Source organism: Carlito syrichta, unplaced genomic scaffold, assembly GCF_000164805.1.
Source record: "Carlito syrichta isolate Samal-C Ts95f unplaced genomic scaffold, Tarsius_syrichta-2.0.1 Scaffold73637, whole genome shotgun sequence".
In the NCBI taxonomy this organism is placed as follows: domain Eukaryota; kingdom Metazoa; phylum Chordata; class Mammalia; order Primates; family Tarsiidae; genus Carlito; species Carlito syrichta.
In genome coordinates this window covers 50,778-71,284 of record NW_007017733.1, presented here as the reverse complement: position 1 = coordinate 71,284, position 20,507 = coordinate 50,778, and the positions used below count along the sequence as shown (strand labels likewise).

The window sequence follows — 20,507 nt, the reverse complement described above, 5'->3', positions numbered from 1 at the left end:
GAGTTAGAAGTAGTTATGGCAAGGAAGTGATACCCTACTTAGAGATAAGAGAGAGGATGGGTAAGACAACAGAAAGATTTTGAAGTGAAGAGGAGGGAAGGAGAAGTTTATCAACTCTTTAAGGTGGTCCAGTTCAGAGTTATAATAATGGCAGACAAGACGATATGGGTGTTGGGATAGTGGAAGAACTAAGAATGTTGAGCCACTGCTAGGCTAATTGCTCTTAAAGAGTTGGGGTTGAGCTGAGCAGGCAGTGGAGATGTCCAGAGGAAGAAAGGCCACTTGCCAGCTTTGATTTTTGCCTTGGTACTGCAGGATGGATCCATGCTGTGCTGACCCCTGTGGACTGCCTTGCCTTTGGAGGGAACTTCTTGCATAGCCTTAACATCGAAATGCAGCTCAAGTAAGTCCTGGAGCTGTAGTGATTCTGAGTTGGTCATTCCTATCTGCTAGAGTCCTTGGGCTCTCCCCTAAGATGAGGAGTGTATTGTACAAGGAGGGAATATAGAAACGAATGGGTCCTGGTTCTTTATGATGTTCAGTTTGAGGATAAACACCTTTTCCTCATTTGATAGTTCTGAGACTTTGGACAAGTAATATAACTTTTGAACCCAGTGTTTCCTAATGTATAAAGTAGGGTCTTGGGGGGTCATTGTGAGGATTAGATATACAAAACATCCAGAACAATACCTGATACATAGTAGGTGCTTAGCAAATGGATCCTTGTTTTTGTGTTATGCTTCCTTATTCTAGAGCTTATGAGATTGAGAAGCGGCTGAGCACAGCAGACCTCTTCAAGTTTCCCAACTTTGAGACTATCTGTTGGTATGTGGGAAAGCACATCCTGGACATCTTTCGAGGTATGGAGCCCTTTTGCAACTGGCTCTTTTGCCCCACTCCCGTGTGTGTGTGTGTGTGTATGCATGTGACTGTCACCTTGGTCAAGATATGATGCTGTTAAATCATCACAAAGATCTCACTATGTAGATCAAAACATGATGTTGTACAACTTAAATATATTTTTTAAAAACTGTTTTAAAAAAAATCTCCCTAATGCTACCCCTTTATAGTTCACCTACTTTCTTCCCCTTCACCATCCATAACTTCTGGAAACCACTAACCTGTTTGCATTTAAGTTTGTCATTTTAAGACTGTTGTATAAATGGAATCATATAGTATGTGACCTTCTTAGATTCACCTTTTTACTCAGCGTAATGCATGGCTGGGTATAGATTTTAACCGTTTCATTAAGCAAGGCTAGCTGAGAAAATTGGGTCATAGTAAAATTATCTCTATTTCCTGTCAGTTAAGGTGAGAAGCTCAATCTGGATAGTCTGAGTTTCCTGGATGTCCTTCCCATGGGGATAAGGCCCAGTCCCGACCATCCTGGCATTATCATATTGTTTCTGGGTATTAGCCCAGATGGAAGCTAACTTACTTGTTGGGTTACCTCTTTCCTGGTCTGCTCTGAAATAGAGCAGGTCCCTTGCTTAGGCCTGAGATTCTTCAAGTGGCTTTTTCAAGAGGAATCAGTATCTTAAGAGTTAAAAATAACCTCAGAGGTCAGTGAGTACAGTCCCTTATCCAGTACTTCAAGTCCTTATTCTGCCACCTAGATAGACTTTCACTAAGTGTTCAGTCAGATGCTGGATAACTAATTGCTCATTACCTATTCTAAACAGCTCAGTTCAGTAGAAAATTCTTTATAGAGCCTAAATCTGGCTGTTTGTAATAATCATTCCCTGAATTCAGGCAGAACACAGTACATCCATCTTCTACATTAATGGCTCTTAAGATCTTTGTAGGTAGCAATCATGGTCCTCTTGAGAGTTCTCATTTTGCAACTCAAGAGGCAGGGTAGCATGATGGAAGGAGCACAGGCCTCAGATTTAAATAGAAATTGGTTCAGTCTTGGCATCTGGTACTTACTAGGTGTGCCCTTGGCAAAGTCTCTTTGCCTCTCTGAGCATCAATTTCCTGGACTGTAAAATGAAGATAATAATACCTGGTTTATGTGATAAGCATGAGGATGAAATGAGAAAATAGATGTCAAATGCCTAGCACTTAGTAAATACTCAGTAAATTAACATGATTAGAAGAATTGAGGTTTGGAGTTGTGTTCAGAAACCTGAGCATTTTCTCAGGTTACCTAACAAAGCTGACAGTTTCTTCACTTCCCTGCATGGCTTCATTGACACTTTGCTTTCCTCTTTCTCCCTTTAGGTTTGCGAGAGAACAGGAGACACCCTGCCTCCTACCTGGTCCATGGTGGCAAAGCTTTGAATTTGGCTTTTAGAGCCTGGACGAGGAAAGAAGTAAATATGTTTATTTCTCTACCTACTCTAGAGTTCTGCCCTCTGTGTGTACTGGCTTTGGGGAGACAGAAGAGACCAGAGACGCTTTCCTGGGTGTAGAATGGAGGACTGGACTGAGATTCCTTGGATTATATTTTTAAACCTTTCTTTCTGATTATAAAAAGTAATACATGCTTACAGTAGAGAATTAGAAAAATGTAGAAGAGTATAAAGAAGGAAAAATGCCACCTATAATTTTAACACTCAGAGGGAACTACCATTAACATTTGGGTATGTTTCCTTCTGGTCTTTTTTATATGTATTTTAAACACATAATTGCTGTCACACTGTACAGTTGGCTCTTGAACAACGTGAGGGTTAGGGGTGCAGTCAACACTCTACATATAACTGTTGACTCCCCAAAAACTTAACTACTAATAACCCACTGTTGACCAGAAGCCCTACTAACATAGTTGATTAACACATATTTTGTATTTTATATATATATATATAAATAAAATAAGTGTATATTATATACTATCTTAGAATAAAGTAACCTAGGGAAAAGAAAATGTTATTAAGAAAATTATAAGGAAAATATGTTTACTATTCATAAAGCAGAAATGGATCATTATAAAGGTCTGTGTCCTCATCATCTTCACATCAAATAGGCTGAGGAGGAAAAGGAAGAGGAGGGCTTGGTCTTGCTATCTCAGGGGTAGAAAGGATTCGCTTATAAGTAGACCCATGCAGTTCGAACCCATGTTATTCAAGGGAAAAGGAAGAGGAGGGGTTGGTCTTGCTGTCTCAGGGGTAGAAAGGATTCGCTTATAAGTAGACCCATGCAGTTCAAACCCATGTAATTCAAGGGAAAAGGAAGAGGAGGGGTTGGTCTTGCTGTCACAGAGGCACAAAGGATTCGTGTATAAGTGGACCCATGCAGTTTAAACCCATGTTATTCAAGGGTCAACTGTATATATCTAATTTTGTATCTGAATCTATTGGCTTATCTTAATTTTCCTTAATTCAAAGTTTTCCATAAACATTGCATAGTTACATGATAGCCTTTTGTAGGGATGTATCATCCTTACCTAACCACTTGTGTATTGATGCTTCCTTTTTAATAATTGAGGGAGTAGTTATAGAGAATCATACAGTAGATATTTGTATGCATCAGTCTTAGTTCCTCATCTTTTGATTGTTTCTTCAGGATAGATTCCTGGAAGAGCAATTACTGGATCAAAGTATATGGAAAAATGTAAGGCTCTTGATGCATACTGCCAAAATGGTTTTTTAGAAATGTACCAATATCCATACATCACCTAAATACTGAACTTTCTTATTCTTTATTATGTAAAGAATTATATCAAGAATAAGAAAGTTCTGTATGTACTGATTTGGAAAGATCTCCAGAATTTGTCAAGTAAAGGTGCAGAACCATGTGTATAGTGTGCTCCTTATATGTGAAAAGGGAGGAAATTAAGAATTACATTTGTATATGCTCGTATTTGCCTGAAGGTATACTCTGAAGGCATGCAGAAATTAATGAAAGTGGTTACCTGCGGGGGTGGGATGATGGGGTTAAAAGCAGGGACAGGATAGGAGTGAAGCTTTTTTTTTTTTTGAGTTGGAGTCTCACTCTGTCGCTCAGACTGGAGTGCAGTGGCCGCTCCCGGCCACCGCAGCCTCAACCCTCTGGGCTCCGGCGATCCTTCTGCCTCAGCCTTCCAAGTAGCCAGAACTACAGGCGCGCACTACCACGCCCGGCTCATTTTTTGATTTATTGTAGAGATGAGGTCTCGCCAAGTTGCCCAGGCGGGTCTCGAACCCATGGGCTCAGGCAGTCTGCTCACCTCGGCCTCCCAAAGCGCTAGGATTACCGGCTGAGCCAATGAGCCCGGCCGGAGTGAAGCTTTTAAATATGTGTCTTTTTATATTGTTTGATTTTTTTTTTTGACCCATGTGAATGGATTACTTTTTCAAAGTATTGAATTAAAAAAAAAGAGCAAGAAATGTAAAAAAAAAAAAAAAAAAAATCAACATGTAATCTTAGTCTTCAGATATTCCTTCCCCTGCATACAGTGACCAAAGGAGACCTTTCAGTCACTGCAGGCTTAACTTGCACAGTCTTGCCATTTCCTATTGCCAACCTTCCCCTCAGATATTCTTGGACTTCATGTTGTGGGGCTTACCTTGTTTCCCAGGCTAAGCTACACCTGGACCTTAGCTTGCGATTCTGTTTCTCCATACCTCTCATGTGTGGCTACCTTGAGGTTCATCTCTGATCCCTCCCATGAAGTGCACTTCAGAGTAACTGTATCCTAGGAACACCAAAAGGGAGGTGTGTGGGGCCTAAAGACTCAGGATCAGAATCCTCTGGGTGAGAAGGGACCCAAGGACCAAGGGATAACCCTACACAGTGTGCCAAAGGGAGCTGGAGGAGGGAAGAACCCAGTTCTGAGGAGCCCACTCTCATGGAAGAAGTCTTTTGTGAAGTGCAGTCAACTTGCATGGAAGCCACTTAACTTGCTCCCTCACCTTTCCTCACCCTGGTCTGGGAGGGAGTGAGGGAGCCATTAAGGTTATCCACCTGGGTCACATGGGTTCTCAGTTCCCTACCTAGCCACCAAAATAAATTCCAGGTAAGATGAAAAGAGTTAAAGGACAAATAGAATTAAACTATGAGAAATAAGAAGGAATAGCTGAGGACATTTTATCAGTCCTCTGGATATAGAAGTGAAATGAGAAAGTGGAAAAAAATTACAAAGAAGAAAAAAGCTTGAGTTCTACAATAAAAATGTAAATCTTAGTACTCAAAAAAATGGCAAACAAATTAAAGGAGAGACAACCAACAGGTATCTCCTAGGGTTGCTGTTTGTTGTTTGTTTTGAGACAGAGTCTGTCATCCAGGCTGGAATATACTGGCTTGATCATAGTTCACTGTAACATTGAACTCCTGTTCCCAAGCAGTTTTCCTGCCTTGTCGCCTCCAAAGTGCTGGGATTACAGGCATGAGCCACCATGCCTAGCCTACTGGGTTGCTGTTGTGCTAGCTGTGAACCTGTGGCTGCTCAGCACTGAGTTCTGTCCTCACAAATAAAGAGACTGGTTTGTCCCCGTTGATCTCCCTGAGTTTCTTAACTTTTTGAGGGATGTGGCCCATGCTCACAACTGAGTTCCTCATACCTCTTGATACTGTCCTTTATCAAATACATGTTTTGCAGATGTTTTCTCTCACTCTGTGGCTTGTCTTAAAGTAGCAGTAATGGTGAAGTAGCAGAGGTTTTTCAGAGAAGTTTTAATTTTTGATTAGGTCCAATTTATCAGTTTTTTTCTTGTTCATGTATTTTGTGTCCTAAGAAATATTTGCCTAACCAAAGGTCACAAAAATTTTCTCCTCTATCTAAAGGGTTTATAATTTTAGGTTTTACATTTAGATCTGTGATCCATTTTGAGGTAGGTAGGTGTGTGTGTGTGTGTGTGTGTGTGTGTGTGTGTGTGTGTGTGTGTGTGTATGTGTATGTGTATGTTGCAGGATATGGATTAAGGTTCTTATTTTTTATGACTGTCCAATTGGTCTAGGACCATTTGTTGAGAAGACTATCCTTTCTCCATTGAATTGCTTTGGCACATTTGTTGAAAATCAATTGTCCATTTATGTGTGGGTTTATTACTCATGCCTCTTGTTTGACAGGCTCTGCCAGACCATGAGGATGAGATCCCGGACACAGTGCGGACTGTACAGCTCATTAAGGATCTGGCCAGGGAGATCCGCCTGGTGGAAGTAAGGAGCATAGGGCAGAGAAAATTTGGAAAGGGCTTGAGGCTCAAGCGGCAGATTAGGCCTCTGCAGTTGGCATGAGAGTCCAGGGAAAAAGTTGGGAAGACCCCACTAAGGACTCTAGTCATTTATTGAGTCATTCACATAATTACTATGTGCTTCGGGTGTGCCACACATTGGGCTAGGCTCTTAAAATACATAAATAAAATAGTGTCTGCTCACAAAAACCCCACAGCCTTAGTGGAGGACCCTGAGCAAAATTAACCTGAGTTTCAGTTTCCTCATTTCTAAAATGGGGATAATTGCACCTACTCAAGAATTGTTAAAAGGATTAAATAAGGTAATGTGGGTTGAGAATGGAGTATAGTGGTTGGCACATAGTAGATGGTCAGTAAATTCTCATAATGGCTCATGGCGGTAGTGGTGGTTGTGGTGGTGGTGGTGGTGGTGGTGGTGGTGGTGGTGGTGTGGTGGTGATGGGTGGTGGTGGTAGTTATAGTTATTGTTATTATTAATATTTTGACTCAGTCTCTGCATTCTGCAAAATGACAGTTCTCTCGGGTTGAAGATGATTACAAAGCCATGTTTCAACAGGTGGCATATACCACGAGGCAGTAAGGTATAGTGGTAAGAGACTAAGGAAAACCTGGATTCTGGTTCATGCTTTGTCACTTGCAAACCTTTCAGAGCCTCAGTTTCCTCATCTGTAAAGTGAGCATAACATCAACCATTTGGAGTTTTTGTTAGGATTAAGAGCTAATGTATGTAGAGCCCCTCGCACAGTGCCTGGCAGAGTAAGTACTCAATAAATGTGAGCTGTTGTTATTAATAGACTTTGCAGCAAAGAGAGAACTTGGTGTGGGATGGTGAAGTAGCAGAGGCACCAGAGAACTAGACTTGAGGATGTTTAAACTTGCCTTTAGCTCAGAAGCTGTAAAGTTCCATTTAGTGCCCAGGATATACATCCATGTTGAAGGATTGTCAGAGTGAGTGGGCTTCTAGCCTCACTGCTTGCAGGTGTTTCACTGCCTACATCATAACTTACACTATTTACCTCCAGCCTCATTTTCCTCTTCCCATCTGTCAAAATCCTTCAGGCTATTTAGTTAAAGGCTCATCTTTACTCCAGCTCTTCCCACTTAAAGTACAGAACTTTGGGCTGGCTGGAAAAGACTTCGAGATAAATTATATCCAGTCCATTGGCTTTCAAATTTTTTAAAGCAGTGGAATTATTTTTAAAAACGAGACCTTATGTGGAAGCCTGATATATACAACATATCAAAGCATATAACTTCTTTGAATAGAATTAAGGTGGGAGGCCTAGCTCCACTTGTTCCTCTTATCTGCCTTCCATCTACCTCTAGTTCCCGGTGTTTTCCCCCCAAAAGCTCAAAGGAGCCACAGAACATCTTTGAAAACCACTTTCCAGTCAAGTCCTTTAATTTTACAGCTGAACAAACAGCCTCAGAGTGGTTAGATAACTTTTCTGAGGTTACAGAGCTAGTTAGTAACAGAATTAGGACTAGAACCTCTCCTTCTCTCAAATCCGATAGTCCATAGAGTTTGAACCACACAGATTAGTACTTGATTATTTTCTGTCTTATGTCAGCTACTCTTTGGAGTTTTGTCTCTCCAATTTTGACAGTAGTACTGGGCTTTTCCTTTGCTCGTCTTCTCCTTACTTGTTAATGGCTGGGTAAAGAAATGCCACCCAATGCATTCTTGATGACTCATTGTATAAAAACTAGGGTGTGCATATGTGGAGCATCTGTAAGCCACTTCCATGGCAATACCACCTGTGCCAGGAACAGACCTCTGCTCTTAGTATCAGAAGGACCCTTGAGTAAGCTCTAACACCCTCGTGTACTAACACTCTTGTAGGACATCTTCCAACAGAACGTTGGGAAGACGAGCAATATCTTTGGGCTGCAGAGGATCTTCCCAGCTGGCTCCATTCCCTTAACCAGGCCAGCCCATTCCACTTCAGTGTCCATGTCCAGGCTGTCACTGCCCTCCAAAAGTGGTTCAAAGAAGAAAGCCCTGAAGCCCAAGGAACTCTTCAAGAAGGCAGAGCGAAAGGGCAAGGAGAGTTCAGCCTTGGGGTCTGCTGGTCAGTTGAGCTATAATCTCATGGAAACATACAATCATCAGGCACTGAAGACAGGCTCTTCCCAGAAAGCAAAGGTGGGTGCTGGCCCATGGGTTCAGCCCAACCCTTTTGGGTGTCCCTTGGAAGAGCAGGGTTTCAAAAGGCAGGCTATCCTGTCCTGCAACCACCTCCCTTAGGGCCCTGGTGTTTGGCTACTAGTCCCACTCATTTAATAGGCATTTATTGAGACCTTTTCTTTGCTGGGCACTGTGATAGGTGCTGTGTAACTCTCAAGAGGCTGACAGGCTAGTGAGGAAGACAGGCATAAAATAAATGAGTGCAATAAAGTATTGTGGATGCCACAATCAAGAGTGTGTGTGGGACCCTGAGACACAGAGGAGGGTTGATTCTATCTGGGTAGGGAAGATGGTTTGACACTTGAGCTGAATTTTGAAATTCTGGGACGGGAGTGAGACTTGAGAACATTGTGTATGAGTGTCAGGTTGGAGTCTTGGACAGGTCCTTGAGAAAAGCCCTCCCCTAGGGCTCCAGCTTGCCTCAAGAATACAGTGTCCTCCATGGGCATCTGAAGATGTTCCCCTACCCTTTTTAAGGGAATGTTTCACAAGATTGATAGGATTCCCCTGAGCTGGCCATATATTCTTAACCTCCTGCTCCTGTGATCAGTAAGGGTGGGGGGCGGGCAGTATAGCAGAAGGTCTTGGCTCAGGTGGTTTTGACTGTGAATTCAACTAGTGAAACCAGAGGGACCTGGCATCCTGATTCACTTGGGAGTCCCAGACAGATGACAACTGAGCCTCCTCCTTTTGCAGTTCAACATCACTGGTACCTGCTTGAATGACTCAGATGATGACTCACCAGATGTGGACCTTGATGGGAATGAGAGCCCCTTGGCCCTATTGATGTCTAATGGCAGGTGAGATTGGAAGAAGGAGCACAGAGATACTAGGACTGTCAGTGGAAATATGCCAAAAAGACAGAACATGGAATTGGGATCTAGGGATTGGGACATGGGTGGGGTGTGCTGTACTTGGGTTGATACCTAGATATTATCAGATATCATTGCTTATTTCAAAGAACCACAGTGGTGTTGAGGATAGGTGGAAGGAGAGATCTGGATTCTAGTTGACAGTCCTGAGAAAGATCTTATATAAATTCTAGGAATTTCAGCAAATCATTACATCAGAACCACTTGCAGAAATAAAAAGTCGTTAAAAAAAGAAAGAAAGAAATAAGTAGTAGTATAGCATATTTGTTAAAAGCATTAGTTTTTTTCTTTTCTTTTTAGAGACAGGGTCTTGCTCTGTTGCCTAAGCTGGAGTGCAGTGATGCAATGATAGCTCATTGTAACCTTGAACTTCAGGGATATTCCTGGCTCACCTTCCCAAATAGCTAGGACTATAGGCACAGACCATCATTCCTGGCTAGTTTTTAAATTTTTTGTAGATACAAGGATCTCAAACTCCTGGTTTCAAGCAGTCTTCCCTCCTTGGCTCTCCAAAGTGCAAGATTATAGGTGTGAGCCATTGTGCCCAGTCAATTTTTATTTTTTGAGTTAGAGTCTCACTCTCACACAGGCTGGAGTACAGGGCACGTTCATGACTCACCATAGCCTCGACCTCCTGGGCTCAGATGATCCTTCCGTCTTAGTGTCCCGAGTAGCTGGGTATTCACCACCATGCCTATCTTATTTTTAATTTTTTTTCTTTCTTTTTGTAGAGGTGAGATCTTACTACGTTACCTAGGCTGGTCTTGAACTTTTGGTTTCAAGCAATCTTCCCACCTCAGCCTCCCAAAAGTGTTAGGATTATGCGCGTAAGCCACTGTGCCTGGCCTGTATTTATTTATTTGTTAGCTCACCTCTGTCATTTCTCTTTCTTATTCTCCCTACTTTTTCTCCCATATTTGTTTTTTAAAAAGGCATGTGCACACACATTTATGTCTATGCATGTGTGGAAAAGCAATGTACAGGCGTTTTATTTTGAATTTCCTGAAGAGGCTTAAAAATTCAACTTACTCAATTTGAGATAAAAAACTGAAAGAACACATAGTAAAAAATCTCATACCCTTTGTCTTCCCCTGTTTCCTTCCCCATGGACAACCAGTATCTGTGATTAACACCCACTAGTATGGCTATAATTTAAAAAATGGAAAATGAGGAGTGTTGGCAACGATGTAAAGAAGTTGGAATCCTTGTACATTGCTGGCTAAAATGTAAAATGGTATAGACACTTTGGAATAATGTCTGGCAGTTTCTTAAAAAGTTAAAAATAGAGTTACCATATGACCCAACAATTTTACTTCTAGGTAAGAAATGAAAACGTGTCCAACCAAGATCATGTACACGGATGCTTACATTATTCATAATAGCCAAAAAATAGAAGTGATCCAAATGACTATCAACAATTGAATGGATAAACGTCTAGAAAAAGATAATCTGTAGAGGCAGAAAGTAGATTAGGGCTGCTTGGGCCTAGGGAATGAGAACCAAGGACTGACTACAGATGGGCACAAAAGATCTTTTTGGTGCAACGAAATTATCCTAAAACTGGATTGTGATGATAATTATACAGTTAAGTAAATTTACAAAAATACATTTAATTGTACACTTAAAGCAGGTTGTTTATTGTATATAAATTTTACCTGAAGAAGGTTGTTTAAAACTGTACAAAGAAAAAGGAAAAACTCAAAAGTGGCTCAGACAATCCTGTTACACGTGGTACATGATACTAACCAGTACAAACTGCTGGAGTAAACCTCATAAACAGTTAAGAAGAAACAAGTTTTTGGTAAGTCAGTAAATTGATACATTCAACCAATAGTGGTTTTGTTGAGTTGACTCTCAGTGAATTGATTGTCATTAAATTGACCTGTTTTCTACCTCACAGAGTTGTTGCAAGGATTAAATGACCCAATGCGGAGCCTGACACATGGCAAGTGCTCAGTGTAGCTAACATAATTATGAAGGTCTGACAATTAAGTTCACGAATTCATTCTAGAAAAAGTGCTACATCATTGCTGAAGATCACTATGGTAACCTTCAAAGTACTCCCCTTGGGAAGCTATGCACCGACACCACTGCCTAGTCAAAGCAGTTTTGGAACTCTTTTTCTAGAATGGCCATCAGAGCTGTCGTTGTGAGAATGTCGGAGTTTGAATTAGAGCAATGAGCAAACATAAAATTTCTTGTTAAGCTTAGCAAGAGTAGAATTAAAATTAGGGACATGTTAGTCTAAGTTTATGGTGATAATGTCATGAAGAAAATGGCAGTGTACAAATGAATTAAACATTTTTCTGAGGAGAGAGAACATGTCACTGATGAAGGAGAAGTCAGGATGGCCAATAACGAGCAGACCTGACAAACGTTGCAAAACTTCGTCAAATTGTGCCTCAAAATCTTCAGCTGCCTGTGAGAAGCACAGCAGACCAAATAAACGTTGATAGAGAAACTGAACAATTTCTTAACCGAAAATCTTGGCATGAGAAAGATGTGTTCAAAAATGGTCCCAAAGGAACTCCTGCATCACAGCAATGTACCAGCTCGCACAGCTCTGTCTGTGAGGGAGTTTTTAGCTAATAAACAAATAACTGTATTGGAACATTTTCTCTACTCACCTGATCTAGTCCCTAATGACTTTTTTCTTCACCCAAAGATAAAGAAAGTATTGAAAGGAAAAGATTTTGATAGCATTTAGGACATCAAGGACAATAAAATGACAGCTCTGATGGCTATTCAGAAAAAGAGTTCCAAAATTTCTTTGATGGGTAGACTAGGCGCTGGTGTTGGTGCGTAGCTTCCCAAGGGGAGTCCTTCCAAGGTGACTGTAGTGATATTCAGCAGTGAGGTATGTGGCACTTTTTCTAGTATGAGTTGGTGAACTTAATTCTCATGCCTCATAAGTTTTCTGGGTTTCAGTTTTCACATAAGTAAAATGAGAATAACAGTACTTAACCTTCTGGACTATTGTGAGGACTAAATAAAATAATGTATGTAAACAGTTAAGATAAACTTTGCCACAGAGCATATACTCAATAAATGGTAGCTATTATACTCTGATCTTTTTTTTTTTTTTTTTTTTTTGAGTTGGAGTCTCACTCTGTCGCCCAGATTGGAGTACAGTGGCCGCTCCCGGCCACCGCAGCCTCGGCCTGCTGGGCTCCGGCGATCCTTCCGCCTCAACCTTCCAAGTAGCTGGAACTACAGGCGTGCGCTACCATGCCTGGCTGATTTTTTGATTTATTGTAGAGATGTGGTCTCGCCAAGTTGCCCAGGTGGATCTCGAACCCGCAGGCTCAGGCAATCCACTCACCTCAGCCTCCCAAGGCGCAGGATTACAGGTTGAGCCACCGAGCCCGAGTACACTCTGATCTTTTATTAACTTCTAATTATGAAAAATTTCAGCTGGGTGTGGTGGTGTACCCCTGTAGTCCCAGCTACTCAGGAGGCTGAGGTAGAAGGATTACTTGAGCCCAGGAATTCAAGTTCAGCCTGAGCAACATAGCAAATAACTGTGTCTAATAAATTTTTTTAAGTTTAAAAAAAAATTTAAACATATATAAAAATATAAAAGTATAATGAACTCCCATATACCTCACTCAGCTGAGTTTCAGTAGTTATCAACACACAGCCTTGTTTCATCTATACCTCACTCCCTGCAAAATGCTCAATTTGGAGAAAACACATCATATCATCTGTAAATATTTCTTTTTTTTTAATTTTTAAAATTTTTTTTGAGTTGGAGTCTCACTCTGTCACCCATACTGGAGTGCAGCCTCGACCTGCTGGGCTCCGGCGATCCTTCCGCCTCGGTCTTCCAAGTAGCCAGAATTACAGGTGCGCGCTACCACGCCCAGCTAATTTTTTTTTTATTTATTGTAGAGATGAGGTCTTGCCAAGTTGCTCAGGCCAGTCTCGAACCCGCGGGGTCAAACAGTCCACTCACCTCGGCCTCCCAAAGCGCGGGTTTACAGGCTGAGCCACCGAGCCCGGCCTATAAATATTTCTATACCTTGACTCTCTAGGTAAACATAGCAGCAGCTTCTGGCAGCTGCTCTGGGTAATAAGCAGCACAAGAAACACAAGAAGGTCGGGTAGGGAAAAATGTCTCATTGTATCCCGAGTAGCCATTAGAAGCTGGACTCTGAGGATTCCGTTTTTCTCCTCTCCAGGAGACCTTCCATAAGTTCTGGACAAAGGCAGTGTTCAACAGTCTCTCTAATCTTACTCTTTTTAGTAACTGGGTTCTCAAACCCCAAGAATAACTCTGCTGCTTTCAGAATATGCCCTACTCCCATTCCCTTTCCCCTTATTTTCCATCCAGGTGGACCTGTTAAACTCTTTCTTGGATTTCTCCATATACTGGCTGACACTTACTATTTTTTGTCTTTTTGATTATAGCCATTCTGGTGAATGTAAAGTGGTATCTCTACTAAAAATTGTATATATTTAGGGTGTACAATGTGATGTGATATAAATCTACACTAAAATGATTACTGTAGTCAAACTGATTAACATATCCATTGCCTCACATAGTTACCATTTGTGTGTGTGTGTGTAGTGAGAACACATAGATCTACATTCTTTGGAAATTTCAAGTATATAATACAGTGTTATTGACTATAGTCACTTGCTGTATATTACATCTCTAGAACTTATTCATCCTACATAACTGAAACTTCATTCCCTTTGACCAATATCTTCCCCATCCCTGCCCTTAGTAACTACCATTCTACTTCTATGGGTTTGCTTCTATGAATTTGACTTTTTTAGATTCCACATACAAGTGAGATCATACAGTATTTTGTTTTTCTGTGTTTTGCTTGTTTCACTTAGCCTAATATCCTCCAGGTTCATCCATGTTGTGACAAATGGTAGGATGATTTTGATTTTGTATTATTCTAATGACTAATGAAGCTGAGCATCTTTTTGTGTGATTATTGGCCATTTGTATATTACCTTTGGAGAAAAGTCTATTCAGATTTTTTGCTTTTTTATTTAACATTTTTTTCTTCTCTTTCACAGGTGGTGCTTTGCTTGTTTTAAAATTGTCTTGTTTGTCTTATTATTGAATTCTAGAGTTCTTTTAAATATTCCAGATACAAATCCTTTACCAGATAAATGATTTACAAATAGTTTTTCCAAGTCTGGGGCTGTCTTTTCATTTTTTTAGTGGTTTATTTTAAAGCATGTGAGTTTTTTATTATAAAGATGTGGGGTACAATTCAGGGTTAGGTATACAAATGTTGCTTATGCAGGTAACCTTGTTAATGAGGTGTGCCCCTCCCTCCCCTAGCAGTTTCCCTTAACTGCCAATCCCATCCCCCGTCCACTGACAGTTTCCCACTACTGCCAATTCCTTTCATATAGTATTATAATTGTTCAAGGTCCGCTTATGAGTGAGAACATATGGTACTCTGTTCTTTGTTTCTGTGATAGATCACTGAGTATGAACGACTCTAAATCCATCCAAGTTGCTGCGAAGTCCATATGTTTGTCCTTCTTTATGGCTGCATAATATTCCATTGTGTATATGTACATTTTTTTTTGTCCTGTCCAGCTTCGATGGGCACATGATTGGTTCCATGTTTTTGCTATTGTGAATAGAGCTGCAACAAACATACGTGTGCAGGTATCTTTTTTGTAGAATGATTTGAGTTCCTCCAGGTATGTTCGCAACAGGGCAATTGCTGGGTCATATGGAAGGTCAATTTCTGGTTCTTTCAGAAATCACCACACTGTCTTCCAAAGAGGTTGCACTAGTTTGTATTCTCACCAGCAGTGTAGAAGCGTTAATTTTACCTAATCCCAGGTTACAGTGATATTTTTCTGTGTATTCTTGTGGAAGTTTTATAATTTTGGCTTTTATATTTAGATCTATGATGAATTTCAAGTTTTGGTTTTTTTTTTAATCAGAGTCTAACTCTGTCATCCAGGCTAGAGCGCAGTGGCACACTCACGACCACTGCATCCTTGACCTGCTGGACTCAGGCAATCCTTCCACTTTAGCCTTCCAAGTAGCTGGAGCTACAGGTGTGTGCCACCACACCCAGCTGATTTTTTGGTTTATTGTAGAGATGAGGTCTCGCCATGTTGCCCAGGCTGGTCTTGAACCCATGGGCTCAGGCAATCCTCTCGCCTCAGCCTCCTAAAGTGCTGGGATTACAGGCGCGAACTGCTGCATCTGTCTTCAAGTTAATTTTATGTATGACGTGAGGAAAGGGTTCATTCACACTCATTTTTGTTGTTGTTGTTATATGTGGATATTCAGTTGTCTCAGCACCATTTGTTGAAAGGACCATCTTTTTTTGTTTTTTTTGAGTTGGAGTTTCACTCTGTCACCCAGGCTGGAGTGCAGTGGCATGTTCACGGCCACCACAGCCTCAACCTGCTGGGCTTAGGCGATCCTTCCATCTCAGCCTTTCAAGTAACTGGAACTACAGGCGCGTGCTACCACACCCAGCTTATTTTTTTATTTATCGTAGAGATGAGATCTCGCCAAGTTGCCCAGGCTGGTCTCGAACCCATGGGCTCAGGCAGTCCTCTTGCCTCAGCCTCCCAAAGTACTGGGATTATAGGCTGAGTCACTGCGCCTGGCCAAAAGGACCATCTTTTTTCCCCACTGAATTGTCTTGACATCTTCATCAAAAATCAGTTGACCATACATTTAAGGGTTTATTCAGGACTCACAGTTCTGTTCCATTGATCCATTTGTCTTTCTTTATGTTAATATCACACTGCCTTGATTGCCATAGCTTTAGAGCAAGTTTTGAAATTTTTAAGTTCTCTGACTTTGTTCTTTTTCAGAATTGTTTTGTCTATGTTAGGTCTTTTGCATGTACATGTACATTTTACTATCAGCTTGTTAATTTTTACCAAAAAGCTGGTTGGAGTTTGATAGGGATTACATTGAATCTGCAGATCAACATGGAGAGAATTACCATCTTAACATTATTGCATGTGACTATTTTATGTCTCCTTCCCTTTTTCTTCAGTACCAAGAGAGTGAAGAACTTATCCAAGTCTCGGCGAGCCAAGATCACAAAGAAGGCAGACAAGGCTAGGCTGGTAGCAGAACAGGTGATGGAAGACGACTTTGACTTGGATTCAGATGAGGAGCTGCAGATTGACGAAAGATTGGGAAAGGAGAAAGCAACCCTGATAATAAGACCAAGTATGTCTCTGTTCTTTCCTTTTCCTTTCCTGGCCTGTTTTACATTTGTTTTACTCAGGACCTTAGACTTGAGCTTGTTGATGTTCTGCTATAGTAGACTCTATAGGCCTCCATTGTTTCCTTTGTTTTAGAGATTTGTCAGCTGATCCCTAACTTCTCTAAATTAGTCATCTGTAGTCATTATTTTCAAGAAAATTAGTCTTATTTTCCTTCCTCTGGCTCAAATTAGCTTCATAATAAGTGCATTCCATTGTTTTCTAGAATTTCCCCGGAAATTGCCCCGTGCAAAGCCTTGCTCTGATCCAAACCGAGTTCGTGAACCAGGAGAAGTTGAATTTGACATTGAGGTAAGAGCCTGCCCTGTATCTAGGCTACTGCTCATTCTGGTCATAGAGACAGAGAAGACAGATTGTTATTCTAGTTTAGAGAGGTAGGGGAGGGGGAAGATACCCTATTCATTCAATTTCTGAAGTATTTATTAAGTGAAAGATTGTGTGCCAAGTGCTCCTGAGCATATAAATGGAAGATTACAATTTAGTTGAAATATTTTTTAAATTCTTTAGTACAGAGTAGATAAAAGGCAGTATGACATAGCAAGAAGAGTATCTGTTGTGACCTTACACAAATTATTTAACTTCATTGAGCTTTGATTTTTTTTTGTTTGTTTAAAATGGGAGTTATAATACCTCACAAAGGTGCTGTGGAGATAAATATGAAAGAATGAATATTTTGCCTAGTGTTGGGTGTATACTTGGTGCTCAGAAGATATTAGTATTAGGAGTCAAACCATCAATCCGATTATGGGGCATTACCAGATCAGCCCTGGGTAGCTGAGGTGATATGCTGTCTCCCCAACAGGAAGACTATACAACAGATGAGGACATGGTGGAAGGGGTTGAAGGCAAGCTTGGCAATGGGAGTGGAGCTGGTGGAATTCTTGATCTGCTCAAGGCCAGCAGGCAGGTGGGGGGACCTGACTATGCCGCCCTCACGTAAGTACTGGCTTTGATCTCCCCTTTCCAGGCTATCAGACAGCACCCCCCTCCCACTCAAGGAGCTAGGTCAGCTATTCAGCAGATATTTCCCAAGTAATTTAAAGAGACAAAGAATTATCTGGGACATTTGGGCTGAAAGGATGAAGTAGACATGGAACCTGTCCTAAAGGAACTTAACATCTGACTGTGATAGAATGTATAGACTTCGAGAGGAATCAATTTTGGATGCTTTGGAAGTTGGAAGAGGGGCTGGAAGAGTCATGGAAGAACTGATGAAAAATAAATGAAAGGAAGCCGGATGCAGTGGCTCATGCCCGTAATCCCAGCACTTTGGAAGGCTGAGATGAGAGGATCATTTGAGCTCAGGAGTTCAAGATCAGCCCAGGCAATATAATGAGACCTCGTCTCTACAAAAAATAAAATTATCTGGGCGTGGTGGCACATGCCTGTAGTCCTAGTTGCTCAGGAAGCTAAGGTAGGAGGATTTCTTGAGCCCAGGAGTTTGAGGCTGAGGTGAGCTATGATCGTGCTTCTGCATTTCAGTCTGGGTGACAGAGTGAGACCCTGACTCAAAAAAACAAAATAAAAATAAAAGGAAACAATGCAGCATGGGTGAACAGGGAAGGAGGTGAGCTTCTCCTTTTTCATTTTGCCTTCTTGCCTGCTGTCTATGGAGAGACTTAAGGCAAGAAGGGTTGGCTTTTTAGGAAAACCATCTTTGATACAATCTTAATCTTTTAGCTTGATTTCTAGTTTTTCTGCTTTAGATGGTTCTCAACTTCTTCCCACTCTGATACCCACAGCTGCTGTCCCTCCTCCCTGAGTATTTTGATGACTGTTTTCCTCTGGCAACTATAGAAATTCCCTCAGCATTTCTCCTGTGTCCCTTGCAGCGAGGCCCCGGCCTCTCCCAGCACTCAGGAGGCCATCCAGGGGATGCTGTGCATGGCCAACCTGCAGTCGTCATCATCATCGCCGGCTACCTCCAGCCTGCAGGCTTGGTGGACCGGGGGGCAGGACCGAAGCAGTGGGAGCTCCAGCAGTGGACTGGGCACAGTGTCTAACAGTCCTGCTTCCCAGCGCACCCCAGGGAAGCGGCCTATCAAGCGGCCAGCATACTGGAGAACTGAGAGCGAGGATGAGGAGGAGAACGCCAGTCTGGATGAACAGGACAGCTTGGGAGCATGCTTCAAGGACGCAGAGTACAGTAAGGGCAACTAAGCATGTGGGTCCAGGTCTCAGTTCCAGTCTCAATTCCAGTTCCAATAGAGCAGTGATCCCCATCCTTTTTGGCATCAGGGTTTGGGATTCATAGAAGATAGTTTTTCCATGGATAGGGGTTGAGGAGGATGTACAGTCAAACCTTACTGCCAATGTTAATCTGTATTTCCCCAGCACTAGCATCACCACCTCAGTTCCACCTGAGATCAGCAGGCGTTATATTCTTGTAAGGACCGTACAGCCTAGATCCCTCACAAATACAGTTCACAATAGGGTTCACATTCCTTTGAGAATCTAATGCTGCGGCTGATCTGACAGAAGATGGAGCTCAGGTGGTGATGTGAGCGATGGGGAATGGCTGTAAGTACAGATGAAACTTTGCTCACTCACCTGCTACTCACCTCCTGCTGTGCAGCCTGGTTCCTCATAGACCACGGACTGGTACCGGTCCATAGCCCAGGAGTTGGGAAACCTGCAATAGAGGACAGCTTGTAGTGAGCAAAGGCCTGACTTTAAGCCTGATATTTTGTTTCTCTGAGCCATGTTTTCCTAACCTTTAAAATGGGGATATCTCATAGGTTGATGTCCAGATTAGAGATTATGCTTGCACAGAACATCTGGCTCAGTTCCTTGCTCATGGGAAGCCCTCAAAAATGGTAGCTATTATAATTAGCTGTCATGTACTTTTAGTGCTGTCCAACTTTCACTGCTAGTGACTGTTTTTCTCTTGCCTATTTTACTCCATCATCTGTATCATCTGTGCTCTATGTTGGCCATTTCATCCCTTGCAAAGGTATATAATGGCCTTCCAGTGGGCTTTTTATATTTAAGAGATGATTTTTTTTAAGCCAGGATTTATTGAGGACTGCAATGTATAAATAACTTTTTTGGTATGATACGGGTGATTGCAATGTAGAATTTTGTTTTAATATTACTTCAAAAATTACACAAATATAATCACTGCTTAATGATCAAACATAGAACAAGACAGAGAAAGCAAAAATTTCTTTTGACTCACGCTTTTCCTCTCTGAACCCAAAGATAATCTTTGTTACCAGTTTGACATATACCTTTTATTTTGTTGATTTTACACCCACACCTATATGTAGGTAGAGGTATAGTTTTGTTTAGTGTGTGTGTTTCTGCAACTTGCTTAGTTATCTTTCAACATTAGTACATAGAGATCTACCTGCTGTATAACATTCTGTAATGTAGATGTATATCATGTTTGATCATTCCCTACTGATTGACATTTGGATTTTTTTTTAATTTGATATATTTAGGATTTTTTTTTTTTTTGAGTCAAAGTCTCACTCTGTTACCCAGGTTGGAATGCAGTGGCAGGCCATTGGCCACCACCGCCTCGAACTGCTAGGCTCAAGCAATCCTTCTGCCTCAGCCTTCTAAGTAGCTGGAACCACAGGCATGCGCCACCATGCCCGGCTGATTTTTTGATTTATTGTAGAGATGGGGTCTCGTCGTGTTGCCCAGGCTGGTCTTGAACCTCTGGGCTCAGACAGTCCTTTCACCTCAGCCTCCCAAAGTACTGGGATTATAGGTGTGAGCCACCACGCCCTGTTTTTGGGTTACTTCTAAGTTTTTACTTTTATTAACAATGCTGCAATGAAAATTCTTATAATAACCTTTTGTGCTTTTGTGACTTAATACCTTTGGAGCAAATAGACCTGTTGTGCTGAAGGGTATGTTAATAAATATGAGCCCAAGCCAGACTCGGTGGCTCAGCTTGTAATCCCGCGCCTTTGGGAGGCTGAGGTGAGTAGATTGCCTGAGCCCACGGGTTCAAGACCTGCCTGGGCAGCGAGACCTCATCTCTACAATAAATAAAAAAATCAGGGCGTGGTAGCACATGCCTGTAATTCCGGCTACTCGGAAGGCTGAGGCGGAAGGATCGCCGGAGACCAGCAGGCGAGGCTG

The 20,507-nt window shown here is 41.6% G+C and overlaps 1 protein-coding gene across 1 annotated transcript in view; it reads left to right on the top strand.

Moving 5' to 3' along the window:
- The first annotated feature begins 318 nt into the window (after positions 1-318).
- The window catches only part of LOC103255240 (histone lysine demethylase PHF8), a 56,483-nt gene continuing 36,294 nt past the window's right edge, over positions 319-20,507 (top strand). The window contains exons 1-10 of the mRNA XM_008053212.1: positions 319-403; positions 754-860; positions 2,224-2,315; positions 5,989-6,078; positions 7,957-8,259; positions 8,998-9,101; positions 16,178-16,356; positions 16,618-16,703; positions 17,215-17,348; positions 18,245-18,558. Coding sequence (XP_008051403.1) covers positions 393-403; positions 754-860; positions 2,224-2,315; positions 5,989-6,078; positions 7,957-8,259; positions 8,998-9,101; positions 16,178-16,356; positions 16,618-16,703; positions 17,215-17,348; positions 18,245-18,558 — 1,420 coding nt within the window. The 5' untranslated portion in view covers positions 319-392. The remainder of the gene's footprint in view (positions 404-753; positions 861-2,223; positions 2,316-5,988; positions 6,079-7,956; positions 8,260-8,997; positions 9,102-16,177; positions 16,357-16,617; positions 16,704-17,214; positions 17,349-18,244; positions 18,559-20,507) is intronic.